The sequence below is a fragment of the Symphalangus syndactylus genome, chromosome 18 (genome assembly GCF_028878055.3).
Source record: "Symphalangus syndactylus isolate Jambi chromosome 18, NHGRI_mSymSyn1-v2.1_pri, whole genome shotgun sequence".
Taxonomy (NCBI): Eukaryota; Metazoa; Chordata; class Mammalia; order Primates; family Hylobatidae; genus Symphalangus; species Symphalangus syndactylus.
In genome coordinates, this window is record NC_072440.2 from 9,914,921 (window position 1) to 9,930,832 (window position 15,912).

General features: G+C 62.7%; 2 protein-coding genes across 2 annotated transcripts; both read right to left on the reverse strand.

Moving 5' to 3' along the window:
• Positions 1 to 1,082: 1,082 nt before the first annotated feature.
• Positions 1,083 to 5,084, reverse strand: LOC129468416 (uncharacterized). The gene is made up of 2 exons (XM_055253949.2): positions 4,463 to 5,084; positions 1,083 to 1,377 (listed from the first exon to the last, which is right to left on the reverse strand). The coding sequence occupies exons 1-2, from the start codon at positions 5,006 to 5,008 to the stop codon at positions 1,273 to 1,275; spliced, it is 651 nt and encodes a 216-aa protein (XP_055109924.2). The 5' UTR covers positions 5,009 to 5,084; the 3' UTR covers positions 1,083 to 1,272.
• Positions 5,085 to 12,064: 6,980 nt separating this feature from the next.
• On the reverse strand, positions 12,065 to 15,474 carry PIM3 (Pim-3 proto-oncogene, serine/threonine kinase). The gene is made up of 6 exons (XM_055253948.2): positions 15,128 to 15,474; positions 14,926 to 15,035; positions 14,784 to 14,834; positions 14,318 to 14,687; positions 13,271 to 13,447; positions 12,065 to 13,196 (listed from the first exon to the last, which is right to left on the reverse strand). Exons 1-6 carry the CDS (start codon positions 15,210 to 15,212, stop codon positions 13,009 to 13,011), a joined length of 981 nt encoding a protein of 326 aa, XP_055109923.1. The 5' UTR covers positions 15,213 to 15,474; the 3' UTR covers positions 12,065 to 13,008.
• Between the last annotated feature and the right edge of the window lie 438 nt (positions 15,475 to 15,912).

Here is a 15,912-nt window from a genome sequence, read left to right on the forward strand (position 1 = left end):
AGTGAGCTGAGATCATGCCATTGCACTCCAGCCTGGGCAACAAGAGTGAAACTCTGTCTCAAAAAAAAGAAAGAAAAAGAAAATAGGGCCGGGCGCGGTGGCTCACGCTTGTAATCCCAGCACTTTGGGAGGCCGAGGCGGGCGGATCACAAGGTCAGGAGATCGAGACCACGGTGAAACCCCGTCTCTACTAAAAAATACAAAAAAAAAAATTAGCCGGGCGTGGTGGCGGGCGCCTGTAGTCCCAGCTACTCGGAGAGGCTGAGGCAGGAGAATGGCGTGAACCCGGGACGCGGAGCTTGCAGTGAGCCAAGATTGCACCACTGCACTCCAGCCTGGGTGAAAGAGCAAGACTCCGTCTCAAAAAAAAAAAAAGAAAAAGAAAATAAAAGTTTTTTGTTACATATATTTTACAATTAATAATAAATATATTTAAAAAAATAAGAAAACCCAAGTAAAAAAAGAAGGCAAAAATTTTATTAGACATCTCAACAAAGAAGATATATAAATGGCTTTGGCTTTTAAACACATGACAAGATGCTCAACATCATTAACTACTGGGAACATTCAAATTAAAGCCCAGTGGGAGCCAGCTCTGGCACATGCCTGTGAGTCAGCCCTGCTCTGCAAAGGGCGGCAGGGAAAACGCCCAGTGGGTTACCACTTCACACACTAGCATGGCAGTAATAAAAAAGGGCAACAAGAAGAAGGGGTGACAAGGGCGTGGGAACATTGGAAACTTCATACCTTTCCAATGGTGTGAGCCAGGTGTGAGCCAGGCACGGTGGCTCACACCTGTAATCCCAGCACTTTGGGAGGCCGAGGCGGTCGGATCACTTGAGGTCAGGAGTTCAAGACCAGCCTGGTCAACATGGCGAAACCCTGTCTCTACTAAAAATACAAAAATTAGCTGGGTGTGGTGGTGCATGCCTGTAATCTCAGCTACTCCGGAGGCTGAGGCAGGAGGATCGCTTGAACCCGGGTGGCAGAGGTTGCAGTGAGCTGAGATCAAGCCATTGCACTCCAGCCTGGGCAACAGAGTGAGACTCCGTCTTAAAAAAAAATAAAAAAGTATAGCCAATTTCTTCAGAAGTAAAATGTATATTTACCGTCTGACCTAACAATGCCACTCCTATGTCTCCACCTGAGAGAAATGACAACATATGTCCACACAAGGAATTGTACCTTTGCTTAAGCAACACAGTGAGACCTCGTCTCTACTAAAAAAAAAATTAGCCCCGTGCGGTCGTGCTCGCCCGTAGTCCCGGCTACTCAGGAGGTGGCTGATGCCGGAGAATCGCTTGAGCCCAGGAGGTAGAGGCTGCAGTGAGCCATGATCACGCCATGGCACTCCAGCCTGGGTGACAGAGCTAGATCCTGTCGCAAAAACAAAAAACCATAAACAATTCCACCTGGATGTTCATAGCAGCTTTATTAATAACAGCCAAAACGTGGAAACAGCTCGAACGTCCATCAGCTGGTGAATGGCTAAACAAAACATGGCTTTGCCGTACAATGGGAGAGAATTATGAGAACTACCCACCCATGATGCTACAGTGTGGACCAACCTCAAAGGATTATGCTCAGTGAGAGCAGCCAGACGCCAAAGACTACCAGTTGTATGATTCTATTTATGCGGAATTTCCAAAAAAGGCAAATCTATCAAGGCGGAAAGCAGGTTAGAGTTTGCATAGGGCTGGGGGTGGGAAGAGGAAGTGACTGCTCATGGCTGCGAGGGGACTTCGAGGCGATGGAAATTTCTAAAATTGGAGGGTGGTGATGGTTGCACTAAAATCACTGAGTCGTGGGTGGATCACTGAAATTCCTGGAAGTGGGTGGATTTTATGGTATGTAAATCACACCTCAATAAAGCTGTTTTAAAAATACCTTTCACAGATTTTATTAGATTTCCATTTACATCTGAGAAATGTTTAAAGTGACTGAGTATTCGTTTCAGAGGAATTTTTTTTTAATTAATTTAGCCAGTGGAAAGAAATGAGCCTGCCCTGGAGGTACACCTGGTTGGACAAGAACTCCTATCCCCACCCCAGCAGTAAGTCCTGGCCCCACGGCCTCCCACCATGGCCTATCCCCACCCTGGCAGCCCCATGGCCCCACGGCCTGTCCCCACCCCGGCAGTAAGTCCTGGCCCCATGGCCTCCCCGGAGCCCCGCCTGCGCCTGCCTGGCTCCCCGATCCCTCCGGCCTCCTGAAGGAAGGAAGTCTTTCCTCAAAGGAACTTCCACCACCCTCCCTGTCTCCCTGCTGGGTTCTGCCACCAGACACACCACACACACACAGCACACACCACAAAACACATGACACTCACAACACACACAGCACACATGATATATACACACCACACACACACCACACCACAAAACACCACACACAGCACACACAATACCACACATGATACATACATACCACACACAAACACCACACAACACCACACACACAACACACACCATACACAGCACACACCACACCACACATGATATATACACACCACACACAAACACCACACACCACAAAACACCACACATAACACACACACAACACACACCATACACAGCACACACCAAAAAACACCACACACCCCATACACAAACACACATCATATATACACATCACACACAAACAGCACACGCTACAAAACACCACACACGCACAAAACACACCATACATGATATATACACACCACACACAAACACCACACACCACAAAACGCCACACACACAACACACACCGTGAACAATACCACACGATATATACATACCACACACAAACCACACACCACAAAACACCACACACAACACACACCATACAAACACCACATGACACAAACACACCATACCCACCATACCACATACACACACTATACACACCACACAATGCAAAACACATGACACACCACACACACCACCACATGATACATACACTCCACAAAACACCACACTCCACAAAACACCACACAACACACACCATACACACACAGCACACACCACAAAACACATGACACACACACCACACAACACCACACATGATATATACACACCACCCACAAACACCAGACACCACAAAACACCACACACAACACACATAACATGATACACACACCACACATCACATACTGTATACATAACACCACACGATACATATACAACACACACACCATACACAATACACGATACACACTATACACCATACACAAACACCACACAACCACACATCTTACACAAACACTACACACCACACAATACACATCACAGACACATCACACCACACACACACACCCCGTCTGCTACAACCTCCCGGAGAGTGGCCACTGGCCTGTGGGGTTGCCAGGGGGCCGTGGGTGGGACCGGGCCAGCCGCGGGGACCCCAGGCCAGGAAGGGATTTCCTCGGGTGTGGAGACTCGGCCCCGGCCCTGCCTGCCCCTCCAGTGGGACCAGGGAGGAGGAGGCGGGGGTGGGAAGGGACCCAGCACCTCGCGGGGACACAGAGCCGGACTGGAGGTGGGGGCGCAGCGCCAGAGGGACCCCCGGGACACAGGAGGCTGGGGGCAGTGGGGCCGGGGTCTGGGGAAGTGCAAAGCTAGGAAGGGGGTCAAGGTGGGGCTGCAAGACGAGGGTGCCCGCGGGTGGTCTCGCAGCCCGAGGTGGGGGCGGCGGGCCCAGGTAGGAGGGTCCAGGAGAAGAGGTCAGGGCTTTGCAGAGGGTCCCGCGGACCAGGCGGGGTGCGGCTGCCTGAGGGGCAGGAACCTGGAGGACTCTGCCAGGCTGGGGCGCAGGGGAGGCGCATGGGGCGTAGGCGCCCACCCAGGGGCCCACGTGGGAAGCCCCCGCAAAGCCCGACGTGAGCGCCGAGGTGGTGGGGATGCCCCGACGGTGCCCCCAGCCTAGCTACCCATTCCCGCCGCAGACCCCTCCCCGCAGGCCAGGGCTCCTCCACGCGGTGCCCCGAGGTCCCCAGAGACGGGGGCCTGAGCTGTGGATGGGATGAAGGGGGCACCCACTCCCCACCCACCGGCCAGTGAGCAACCTGCTCTCCTGCTACCTGCAACGACCCTACTGACTGACCTCAGGGCAGGCGGTCTCCAGCTCCTTTTCCCCAGGAGGGAGGAGACCCGGGGGGGCAGAACCCCACTGGGCGCCCCACAGCCAGACGCTGGACGGCCCCGCACCTGTCCCGGCAGCCCGCCTGGGACCGGGCTCTCCGTGGAGGGTTCGGGGGCCCCGCCAGTGATTGCACCTGTGGTCCTGGAGACAGTGCGCCCGCAGGTGCCCTGGCGGGTGGAATCTTGGCCCCTCTCCCCTCCCTCCTCCTGCCCCAGGGACCCTGCCGGCCCAGGCAGCCCACAGCTCATCTGGCTGTCGGGGCGCAGCGGCCGCAGCAGGGCCTGGTGTCAGGTGCCGGGCCCTGGAGACCGCGTGTGGTGGGGACGGGGACAGAACGTACCGAGGCTGGGCCAGGGTGTGGGGGCGGGGAGGTCCGCGGGCCACAGTCCTCGGTCTCTCCCCGGACTCCGCGCCACGCTCGCTTCGGACAAGCGCGTCCTCGGCGCTGGGGAGGGAGGGGCCTCGCGTGGGCCGCGTCCGTGGGCGGGGTCCTTTTGGCCAGCCCGGCCTCCTCGGCTCCCGGGTCAGGCCGACCTTTTACCTCCCAATCCGCACCACCCTCCCCCGCCTTAAAGATCTGGCCGGCTCCGCCTGCGCCGCTCCCCAAAGCGCGTTCCCGCTCCCCACACGCCCCCGTCTCTGCGCCGCCCCCCGGCCCCCAGATCCGCCTCCTCCTGCGTCCTCGGCGCCCGGGAACCCACCCCGGCCTCGCGTTCCCCTGTGCTCGCTCGCGGTGGCTCCCCCAACTATGGGGGACACAGGGCCCGGAAATGTTCTTAAACCGCCTCCGGGGCCCCAGACGGTCCAGCCCGCGTCGCACACGGGAACGAGTGCGTGCCCCCAACGCTAGGACGCGCCTGTGACCGGCTGGTCGCGGCCCCAGCATCCTTGGACAGGACAGGCAGGTGGGCAGGGCCCGTGTGCTCCACTGTGCTCTCCGTTCGCCTCTCAGCTCCAGGCTCCTCCCCTGTCACCAGCGTCCCCCTTCCCCGCCTCCGGGAGGTGCTGAGTCACAGGAGGCGCCCCCACGTGCTGCTGTGCCCTTTGAGTGAAGGGAGGGTGAGTCACGCGGTGGCAGCAGCCACGTCATTTGGGAGCGGGGGAGGGGAGAACTGCTTGCTAGTCTTGGCTCCAGGCTCTGCCTAGGCCAGGTCCTGCCCAGGTGCAGACACGTGCATGCACACACACGTGTGCACACACAGGATCACACACATTGGAGCACACACATACATGGCAGACACGTGCCCACATGCATATACACATAGACGTGCACACACGAAATCACACCTGCACACACGGAGATCCACATGCACACACATACCTGCACATGCACAAAAACCCAGACACACACACTTGGAACATGTATAGATTTACACACCCACCGACACTTTTCTATGTGTACAGATGTGGACACACAGGTGCCTACACATCATAGAGTTGCCTGCATTCCTGGGTGGCCCTGTAGACCCTGCTGGTCCTTTCTAGAGGGAGGACTGAGGTGGCTGCTTCAGGGTAGAGCTGGGACTCCAGGACCCTCCAGGGCCAGGTCGTGTGCTGGCAAATGGGCAGTCCTGTGGGCACCAGAGCAGCCCCTGGCCTGCTCCACGGCTGGCATGGGCCACCCAGACACATGCCTGCCGACCCCTGCCCAGTCCTGTCTCACAGCAGGAGCTAAGGCCTGCAGCCGCAGGGCTCTGCTCAGGGCGCTTGTGCTTCTGAGGCCCCTGCTTCCTCCCCTCAGCTCATCCCACACGGAACAGACTGTTGAGGGGGACTCTGGGCATGGAGCAGACCAGGAGGCAGGGCCCAGGGCGAGTGCTGGATGGGACTGTGGTCCTGGCCCCTCCGCCTGCCTCAGGGCCTTTGCACCTGCTGCTCCACTGCCAAGCCCCTCTCCCCAGATCTCTGCAGAGCTGCCTGTGCTGTCTCCCAGGCCCCACTGGGGAGCCCACCTGTGCAAAGGCTGACGGTGATCGTGGCCCCAAAGAGCCCTCACCATGCTTCTGCTGCACCTGGAATGATCCCGCCAACGCAGGTCTTGGTCATGCCTCTCAGGCAGGGGTGAGCCCCCAGGCTCAGGAATGTCTGGTTCCCTCCTGAGTGAAAAGTGGGAGGATTTGGGGAGCAGAAAACCAGACAGGGGCAAGTGAAGGGTTGGGTCTTGGGGTGGCCCGTCTGGGATGCTCCATGGGATAAGGCTGCCTCTGTGGGGACCTGGCCAGCAGGATGCGCATGTGGCCTGAGACTCAATCCTGGCGTTTCCAGGTCCCTGGTCCTCTCTACACTGACCCGCTCCCCCATGGGATATGAGGCCCCATATCTCATGTCCTTTCTAGACATAGAGGCCCAGAAAAGGTCCTGATGCTTTCAGGGCACATTGTAGCCTTGGCAGCGTCCGGTGGCCCAGGACCCCTGGTCCCTGGTTGCAGGCAAACAGCTCTGCCTCGCCTGGCCCAAGGGGTGGAGCCAGTCACTGGGCCTCAGGACCCAGGGCACCTGCAAACCAGAGCAGGCCCAGCCGCCTAATGGGAGCGTCTTCCCAGGTGCGGTCCAGGGCGGTCCCACAGCCCGGACCCTGGCAGGACGCTCAGAGGCCTCAGGGAATGCTCAGACCACCTTTGGGCTGGGTCTGGCCTGAGGACCGAGGCACCAACACTTCCCTTCTCCATGCCCCCCGCCACCTGCTGGAGTGGCCAGTGGGGTGGGGGGTCACTGATCACAGCAGTTCTGGTGAGGGGCCCAACGGACGCCGCCCAGGAGCTCCTCCGGGACGCCCGAGCACCTGCCCTGCACAGGCCAAGCCCCAGAGTCCGGAGGAAGCCCACAGAGCCAGCCTCAGCACAGTGGCCACAGGGCTTCAGGCCAGGACAGCGGCATGGGGCTGCACCATCTGCTGGGCCTGGGGGGCCACTGGCTCCTCAGCTGGCCCCCACCTGTGTCAATGGAGCAGCAAAGTGCAGCCCAGGGCCCTGCAGGAGGGCAGGCGGCAGGATTAGGGGAGAGCTCGCAGCCAGCCACGCCCTGGCCTTCCAGGGGAAGATGGGGCTTCCAAAAGCACACCCACCCCAGGCCAGCCTCCTCCTGGCTTGCAGACCTGAGCCTGCTTGGCCCCTTATGACTTCGGGTGGGCCCCTGGCCTCTGGGCCTCAGTTTCTCCCACCTGGATCATTCAGAGCTTGGTCTGGGTGACCCATCCCCAAGAGAGACCCCTTGATTGTTCATGGGGGAGTGAACACCCACCCCACCCATCCCGGCCGGCATCTGGGGCACAGCACCCCTGGGAGATCCTGCAGGGACCTGGCCAGGAGGACGGGTCTGGACCTGGTGCCTGCAGGTGCCTCCAGCTGCCCCCAGCTGTCCCACTGCTCAGGGCGGAGGATCTGTGGAGGGCGGGCGAGGCGGGGAGGTCTGTGCTGCCCTGTGCCAGGCTTTGCAGGTCCCTGGCATCTGCAGGACACCCCGCTCTGCAGGAGCAGGATCTATCTGCTCATCAGAACCAGCCCTGTGTGCGGAGCCTCGGGTCTGGGAGGGGCTCCCTCAGACCCAGGTCGTCTCAGGTCCAGGATGGGGCTGGGCCACAGCGGGACCCTGGGCCATGTGGATGGCTCTGGGGCTGGAGGAGAGGGAGACAGGCTACCCTAGGAAGGACTGTCTGGGAGACGAGACCCTTGAAACTGCAACCTGCCCTCCTCCAGGCTGGAAGCTTCCTGGGTCTCTTCCTCCACCCTCTGCCCCTCGCCCCCAACTCCTAGAAGACTGTGCCCAGGCTCCGTGCCCCCCACCCTGCCCACGTCCACATGCTGGCCTCTCTTCCCACACCTGGTCCAATTACTCTCTGCACGGGTGGTCCTTTGCTGATTTGCTATCTAAAGGTGTCCTTTAGAAGCATTCTGACAAGTTCTGGACAGCATCCACCCCAGGGGGAGTCCTGAACAGGCTGCAGCCCTTGGTGTCACGTGACCACTGTGTACCGTGATGAGTGCGTCGTTCCAGCTGTCGGTGCAGGCTGGGCCACACAGATGCCGTCCTGGCTCACTCGGCAGCCTTGGAACTGATTGGTTTGTCCACAGCTATGCCCCTGAGGGTGGCCTGGTCAGTAAACAGGTCGGGGGAGGGGCCAAGGCTGGCCGTGCCCCACAGCCTGCCTGGCACCCACACAGGGGGCAAGGTTCCACTCTGAGGTCCGTTCTTCTTGCCACGCTGCTTGACTGCCTCTCCTGGCCTCCTCACCCTCTGGGTCCAAGGCCAGCCCAGCTTCCCAGAAAGAGAGACTGGGACACAGACCTTCTATAGCCATCAGGGCCCTGTTCAGTTTCTTTCTTCCAAAGCAGCTCCAGAAACGAAACCGTAACATGGCTTTGGTGTCAAAGCTGTGCGGCAAAGGGAAGTGATCCCTGGCAGTCCCTGTGAACCTTCCCCCACCCCGTTCCGGGCACCCAACTGGCCTGGGAGCCCCTGAGCTGTAGCGGAAACAGCACAAAAGGAAACTGTAGGAAGCCACCTGTGCAGCTGCGGGGCTGTCCTGTGGGCAGAGGCTGAGCAGCTCCCTGGACGGGTGGCGGCAGCCTGAACAGGCAGGGGCTGCGGGCTGACCACACACCCATTGGACCCTCAGGCTGAGCTCGCCGTGTGGTGACACCAGCGTCACACTGGGCCCCAGGGAGTTGGGGAGAGCAAGGGCAACAGAAGGGGGTGCTAAGCCCACACCAGGTCTGAGGCACCCAGGGTCCTCCAAAGGAAGCAGTCAGGACACCAAGGCTGGACAGGGGCCGCTGGGAGATCTGTGTGGGCAGCATCCAGGTGCTGCTGGGCCTAGGGTCCCAGGCAGGCGTTAGGGAAGGGTGTCAGCCAGTCTGCCCACAGAGCACAGGGGAGATAAGAGCTTGCTGGGTCTCTGTCCATCCCTGACCCCTGCCCCGACCCCTGCTGGGGCTGAGAGTACACAGCCCAAGCCAGATTCCCAGCCCGGAATTTCTCAATGAGTCCTTCCCCGATCTGCAGAGAGAGGCCTCTCATGGCGGTGCTAGATCCTCTGGCACATGGCTTCCAGGCCCACCGCTTCCCGGGCAGCCCTGGCGAAACCCTGAGCTTTCGTTTCACAACTGAACAGCCTCTGCCCCCGGGGTTCCCGGCAGTCCGGCCTGACAGGGAAGGGTGGGGGCAGGGCCTGCCCCTCCAGCCTGGCCACTGCCCTCCTCCTGGCCAGGGCCCTGCAGGAAAGCCTCTCCCAGGGTGCCGTGCCCCAGATGTCGGCCAGGATGGGTGGGGTGAGGGTTTGCTCCCCCATGAACAAGCAAGGGGACTCCCTTGGGGATGGGTCACCTGGACCCAGCTCTGAATGACCCAGGTGGGGGAAAGAGCCTCAGAGGCCAGGCGCCCACCCAAAGTCACAAGCGGCCGAGCAGGCCCAGGTCTGCAAGCTAGGAGGAGGGTGCCCTGGGGTGGACGTGCTTGGGTACCCCATCTTCCCCTGAGAGAGGCTCAGGGCGGTGGGCTGGTTCTGACCTGGACTCCGCCCCAGATCCTGCAGGCAGCAGGTCCAGAGCAGTCACCTGGTGTACACCCTGCAGGGGTGAGCACGGCTGGAGATACACATCATCCCTCAACCCGAGTGGCCAAGGGGTGCTGCAGCCCTGGAGGCTCCTAGGCAGGGTGGGAGGTGCCCAGTCCATAGGGAAGGATCCCGCCTAGGAGCCCACAGAAGCCCTGCAGGGACACAGTGGATTCTGCTGGGCTTTGACCCCCAGGGAGGGGCCAGACCTCAGGGTCTAGGGTGGGGGCCCAGGGGAGGAACCAGGCCTACGGTCACTTGGATCCTGCCAGAGCCCCAGGGAGTGTCTAGGGGCAGGGTGTGGGAGAGCCCAGACAGCTGGGTGGCTGGAGGGGGCCAGGGGAGGGTTGGGGAGGCCCTGAATCCTTCCCCTTCGTCCAGCACCCAAAGTCAAGTGGCTCAGCAGAGCCAAAGCAGTGGCGGTGCGGCGGGGCCGGCGGGGGAGCTGATTCCTGGCGCTCAGGCTCTGGAGCTCTATTTGTCTCTGGACCAGGATGGCACCCTCAGAGACGTCTCTGAAAGCTCACTATGGGCCGCCCCAGGAGCCAGAAAAGGCCCGCAGGCATCCTCCACCAGCTCCTGCCGCCCCTGGGCTGTGGTGCTCAGCCAGGCAGACGATGTGTGGCCGAGAGCCTGAGGAAGGACCCGAGGCTGGCTGGGCCCTGTCTCCTCCTGAGTCAGGGGATGGAGGGCTATGTCCAGGGGCACCCCCAAGTGCGCCATCCCCTGTGCTAGAAGGCCAGAGCTGTCTCGCTGGGATCCTCAGCCCAGCACCCTGCACCCATTCCCAGGGCCCTGGCCGATGTTCCCACCCTGTAGGCCACCTTAGAGGGGTCCCCAGCCAGCCCTCAGCAGCAGTGTGCGGGGCACGGCAGCGGGAAGGACCAGAGTCCTATTCTGACATCTGCCCGAGGTTCCTGCCTCTCTGGGCTTCAGTTTCCCAAAAGCAACCTGCATGGAGGGCCTTTGCCTGGATGAAGCTGCGGCTGGGCATGCCCATGGCTAGGGGCTGGGGAATGCCCATGGCAGTTGGCCCAGGAGCAGGTGGGCGGCAATGGCTGCTGCCCGAGGGCCCTATTTTGGCAGTGGGGGGTGGAGTAATGGGAAAAGCCTCACTGGACCAGGCTGGACTTGGGGTATGCTAGTTGGGCCAGGTCTGTGGGAACTGGTGGCTTGTCCTTCCCGGCACCTCCTCATCTCCCTGCTGGGCTGAGGCTGTAGGGTGAGATGAGGGTCCCGAGGGACCTGCCTGAGCAGCTGCCCTCCAGGCGCTCCTGGAGCTCCGTAGCAGAGGCCACAGACACCCACTGATGTCCTGAACAGTCACAACCTGAGCTGGGAGCCCCCACCCGAGCCCTCTCTGCCTGCTCTCCAGAGGAAGGGTGACTTTCGTTTCCTCCTGTTTCACTTTCCCAGACTTCTCGCCTCTGCCACAGCCTCTGGCCTCGGGCCTGGGACAGTCTTCTGTCCCTTGCGGTGCTGCCTGCCCCGGGCTCTTTATCAGAGGGGCAAATGGGAGGCAGGGGCCAGACAGGGCTCCAGGAGCCAGAGAGCCGAGTAGGTGCGCTTGGCAGACTGGGTGATGCCCCAGGTGCAGGTCCACTGCCAACATGGGGCACCCCACAGCCCAGCACGGGGTGGGCAGTTGGGCAGAGGGCCCCTGGGGTGGGGGAGCAGTCTCAATGGGACCCTCCACCCAGGCCTCCTCTACCCACCGGGAACACTGTGGCCAGGTCCATTGCCACACCAGAACCTGGTTCATACCCCACTCTCTCACCACACACCCCCCAGGCCAGGGTCTAACTATAACTGACTGAATACCCCAATACCCTCTACCAGACCCCACCCTCATGTCCTCCGCACGTCCTTGGCACTGCCTGGAACACACTCCCACCCCATGTGCCTGGCAAACTCCTCCTTGTCCTTCAAAACCCCCAGCCACCCTCTGAGGCAGCATGGACTCCCTCCCCCACCCCCGCACATCTCTGTTTCCACCAAGCCAGGATCCAAGTGTGGTCATTCCCACTGGCACGGCCTCCCTGGGCGGGGGCTGCAGATCCTCCTAGGACCACCCAGGAATGACCTCCTGACTAGTGGGGGTTGCTGCATCCTCAGGGCCTGGCTCCCTGCCTCCACCTCCCAGAGGCACCCCAGGAGCCAGCTGCTCCTCTCCCTGGGTGCAGCATGGGGTAGTGGGGTGGGCCACAAGCCACACGAAGTAGCCTCTGGTACTGGAGAGGCTGGCACCCAGCTGGGCCTCCCGTTTCCCCTGTGGGCAAAACCACCAGCCCCACGGGAAACCTGTCAGGTCACCCAGCAGCCAAAAGCCCCTTCCTCAGAGCCCCTCTCTTCCCCCAGGATGCCCAGCCCAATAAATACAGGATTATCCACTATGTACAAAAAAATTTTAATTGAAATACCTGTATAAAAAATATGATCTCCAGACATCTCACTTTTGAACTGAAAGAAACCCCATCTGCGATGCCCGCACACACCGCATTCACAGAAACACAGGTACTGAATAAATTAAACGCTCAGGCTCTGGCCCCACCCCAGCTTTCAGAGCCCACAAGCAGACTGTACAAAGTCAATAATTTAAAACCCACACCCCGGGCATAGTGCCTGGAAGTGTCGGGGTCACCCACTCCCCTTAAATTAGCCACTGTACAAGTTCATCTTCTGACAGGCGGGGCCAGGACAGACGCCAGGCACAGGAATCAGGGCCTGGGGTCCCTGGACCACAGCCACCCCCTCCCCTGCCTCCCCACTGTCCCCTGGGGCCTAGGAGACGCAGGCTGCTCAGAGGAAATAACCTCAACAAATAAATTAAACAATAAATAGCCCCGGTGGGCCGAGGGCACCTCCAGGGGGTCACACCATAAATAACAGAGTTGGCGGCGGGTACGGCTCGCGTAGGTGGGCGGGCGCGGAGGCCGGGACTTGCATTGTGTGTGCAGGACGTGCCCAGACGCACACCGAAGGACTGAGGGCGGGAGGTGGGCTTGGGACCCTGCGCCAGCGGAAAGAGCTCCGGGTGGGCAGGCAGATGGGAAGGCCGCCTCTGGACACAGCAGCACAGAGGGGCGTCTGGGGTTCAAGTATCCACCCAGGGCAGGCGGGACCTCGACCGGAGCGTCTTTGGACAGACAGAGCTTGAGAAAACCAAGTCCCGCGGGACCAGCGTTCAAAAGGCACTCAAAGCGAAGGTCACCAGGGGTCAGAGGTCACTGCTTCCGCAGGAGGAGACAGCCCAGGCAGGAGAAAGTCAGGGTCTGGGGGCGTCCCAGGTCTGGCCAAGGCAGGTGGTCCCCTAGCTCCCAGTCAGGTGCAGCTCCTCACAAGCTCTCGCTGCTGGATGTGGTGCTGGCCGCGTCATCAGGGTCGAGGGTGCACAGCCGCAGGTCACAGCTCTCCGGGGCGCCCCCGTCAGCCCCCAGCATCCAGGGATGGGCCGCAATCTGGTCCAGCGACGGCCGCTCTGAGGGCCGCAGGGACAGGCACCATCGGATCAGCTGCTGGCACTCTGTGCAGAGCGGAGACGTCAGGGAGGGCCTAGGCAGGGCGAGGCCCCCACCCCCGCCTCGAGCCCCCACGCACCTGGAGAGACCCTCCTCCGGAAGAGCAGGCGACCGCGGAGAATCTCCTCGTCCTGCTCAAAGGGGATGTCCCCACACACCATGTCGTAGAGCAGCACGCCCAGGGACCACACGGTGGCCGAGCGCCCGTGGTAGCGGTGGTAGCGGATCCACTCCGGGGGGCTGTACACTCGGGTGCCTAAGGGGACACAGGGCTTAGCACACCCACCACAGGGGCAGAGCCGCTCAAGAGACGGCGAGGTCCCTGTTGGTTAACTCCTTGGCCTGAGTCACAGGAAGCAGAGCCAGGCCTCAAAATCCTGCTCGTCATCACCCTGGAAAAACCCCGGCAGGCGATGGGGGGGCTGGGGGAGGGGCCGGCCGTCCCCCTCCGTTGGCTGCGGAGGAGGAGCAGGTCACATGAGCAAGGGCTCGGCTTTCACAACAAACAGATGCGCCGTGAGGCTACCGGGGGGCACCGCGGGTCCCTTACCGCCCGGCGCGCCTGCCTGCGGGAACGGGGGGGCGGGGGGGGAGAGGGAGGAAGGAGGGAGGAGCGAGCGGGGAGCCCCGGCTTCCCCAATCTCCGCAATGCGGGGATTTCTGCCGCGGCGCCCCCGCGCTCCGCACGCACGCAGCTCCCGCCCCCACGCAGGGAAGGCCCCGCCACTCCAACCGCGCCGCTGGGGCCTCCAGGCTCCCGGCGCAGACCCAGCCCGGCTGCGCCCTGCGTCACGCACGGAGACTCCTCCGCTACCGCCCCCGGCCGGGGAGTCTCTCCGGCCGGAAGGATGTCATGCGCCTCCCACACCGGGGCAAGAGGCCCCGTACCCCCCAGCGCGGCGGAGAGAGCAATATTGAGCGCGTCCCTAGCCCCCACCCAGCACGGTCCCGCTCTTGATCCCTGCTCAGCCCTCCCCAGGGCAGCGAGTGGGCCTCTGCCCCCATGAGAGCAGACCCAGGGCGCGCGGCCGCCCAACAGTCACCAGCCCCTCCATGCGCCGCCCCCGCAGGCGTTAACCCGCCGGCAAGGCCCCCGGAACGTTCCCTGCCCCGCGCCCTCGCTCACCGTCGAAGTCGGTGTAGACTGTGTCCTTGAGCAGCGCGCCCGAACCGAAGTCGATGAGCTTGAGCTCTCCGGAGCGCAGGTCCACCAGCAGGTTTTCGTCCTTAATGTCGCGGTGCACGACCCCGCAGCTGTGGCAGTGGCGGACGGCGGCCAGCACCTGCGCGAAGAAGCGGCGCGCCAGCGGCTCGTCCAGGGCGCCGCGCTCCGTGATGAAGTCGAAGAGGTCCTGCGCCGGCTCGGGCCGCTCCAGCACCAGCAGGAAGCCGTCGGGCCGCTCGAACCAGTCCAGCAGGCGGATGACGCCGCGCGCGCCTCCCGCCGCGCCCACCTTGCGCAGCAGCACCACCTCCAGGGGCACGGTCGCGCCGCCCTGGGGGACACGGCGGTCAGCGAAAGCCCCGCGCCCGCCCCCCGCCGCCGCCGCCCGTGCCCGCCCCCCGCCGCCGCCGCCCGTGCCCCAACTTACCAGGCTGCCCCACTCGGTCACCCGCTCCTTCACCACGTGCTTCACGGCCACCTGCGGGGACGCGGGGGGTCAGGCCAGGCCAAGCGAGGCGCGAGGCGCAAGGCGTGCGAGAACCCCGGGCCCGCCCGGCGTCCCGACTCACCGGGAGCCCGTCGGCGATGCGGCTACCCGCGTAGACCGTGCCGAAACCGCCGCTACCCAGCACGGAGCCCACCTGGTACGCCTTCTCGAAGCTCTCCTTGTCCGCCTTGGCTGCAGGGAGGCGCGGGCGGGGTTGGTGCAGCCCGGGGCGCCCCCGGTCCCCGCCCTGGCCCCGGCCCCGGCCCCGCCGGCCCCGCGCGTACCTGGCTGCAGGATCTTCACCGGGAGGTGGTCCACGCCGCCGGGCCCGCAAAGGTGCGCCAGGGAGCCGAACTTGGAGAGCAGCATCGCGGGCGGCGGCCTCCCCGGAGCCCCGAGCCCCAGGCGCCGAAGCCGCGGCCGATCCGGGCGAGCGGCGCGCCGGGGACACCGGCCGTCCGAGCCCGAGACGGTCCGCGCGGCGCAGTGGACCTGGCAGGCCCGCGGGGACCGCGTAGACGCGCAGCAGGCGGAGCGCCTCACCCGCCCCGGCCGCCTCGCCCGGGGGTTTTGGGCCGCGGCGCCGCGTATCCCTCCGCGGGGGGCGGGGCGAGTCGGGACCCCGCCCCCTTCCGCCTGGGGCCCGCGCGGCGGCAGCGGCCGGGAGCTTGCTGGGGAGACGGCGGGGCAGCTGGGCGCCTGTCCCTGGGCGGGCGAGGGCCGGGTGCGGCGGGCGCGGGGCCGCTCCGGGACTCGTTCCCGTAGCGCAGCGGCGGAGGCGCACGGCGTGTCGCCTCTGTCCGCTCTCCGCGCTCACGCTCGCACTCCGCGCAGGCGCAGCGCCCGCGCGGGCGGTGGTCGTGGCGCTTCGGCCAGAACGAGGCGGGGCCGCACGAGCCAATGGAAGACGGAGTTTTTAAAGAAATCCGGCGCCCCAGCCAATGGCGGGGCGAGGGCGGGGCGAGCCGTTTCCTGGCTCCGCCCCCAGCAGCACCTAGGAAGGTCACCCGCCGGCCCCAAGCAGGGTTCCTGGGGGCGTCGGAGTGCGGGAGGCGACCTCCGCCTGTCC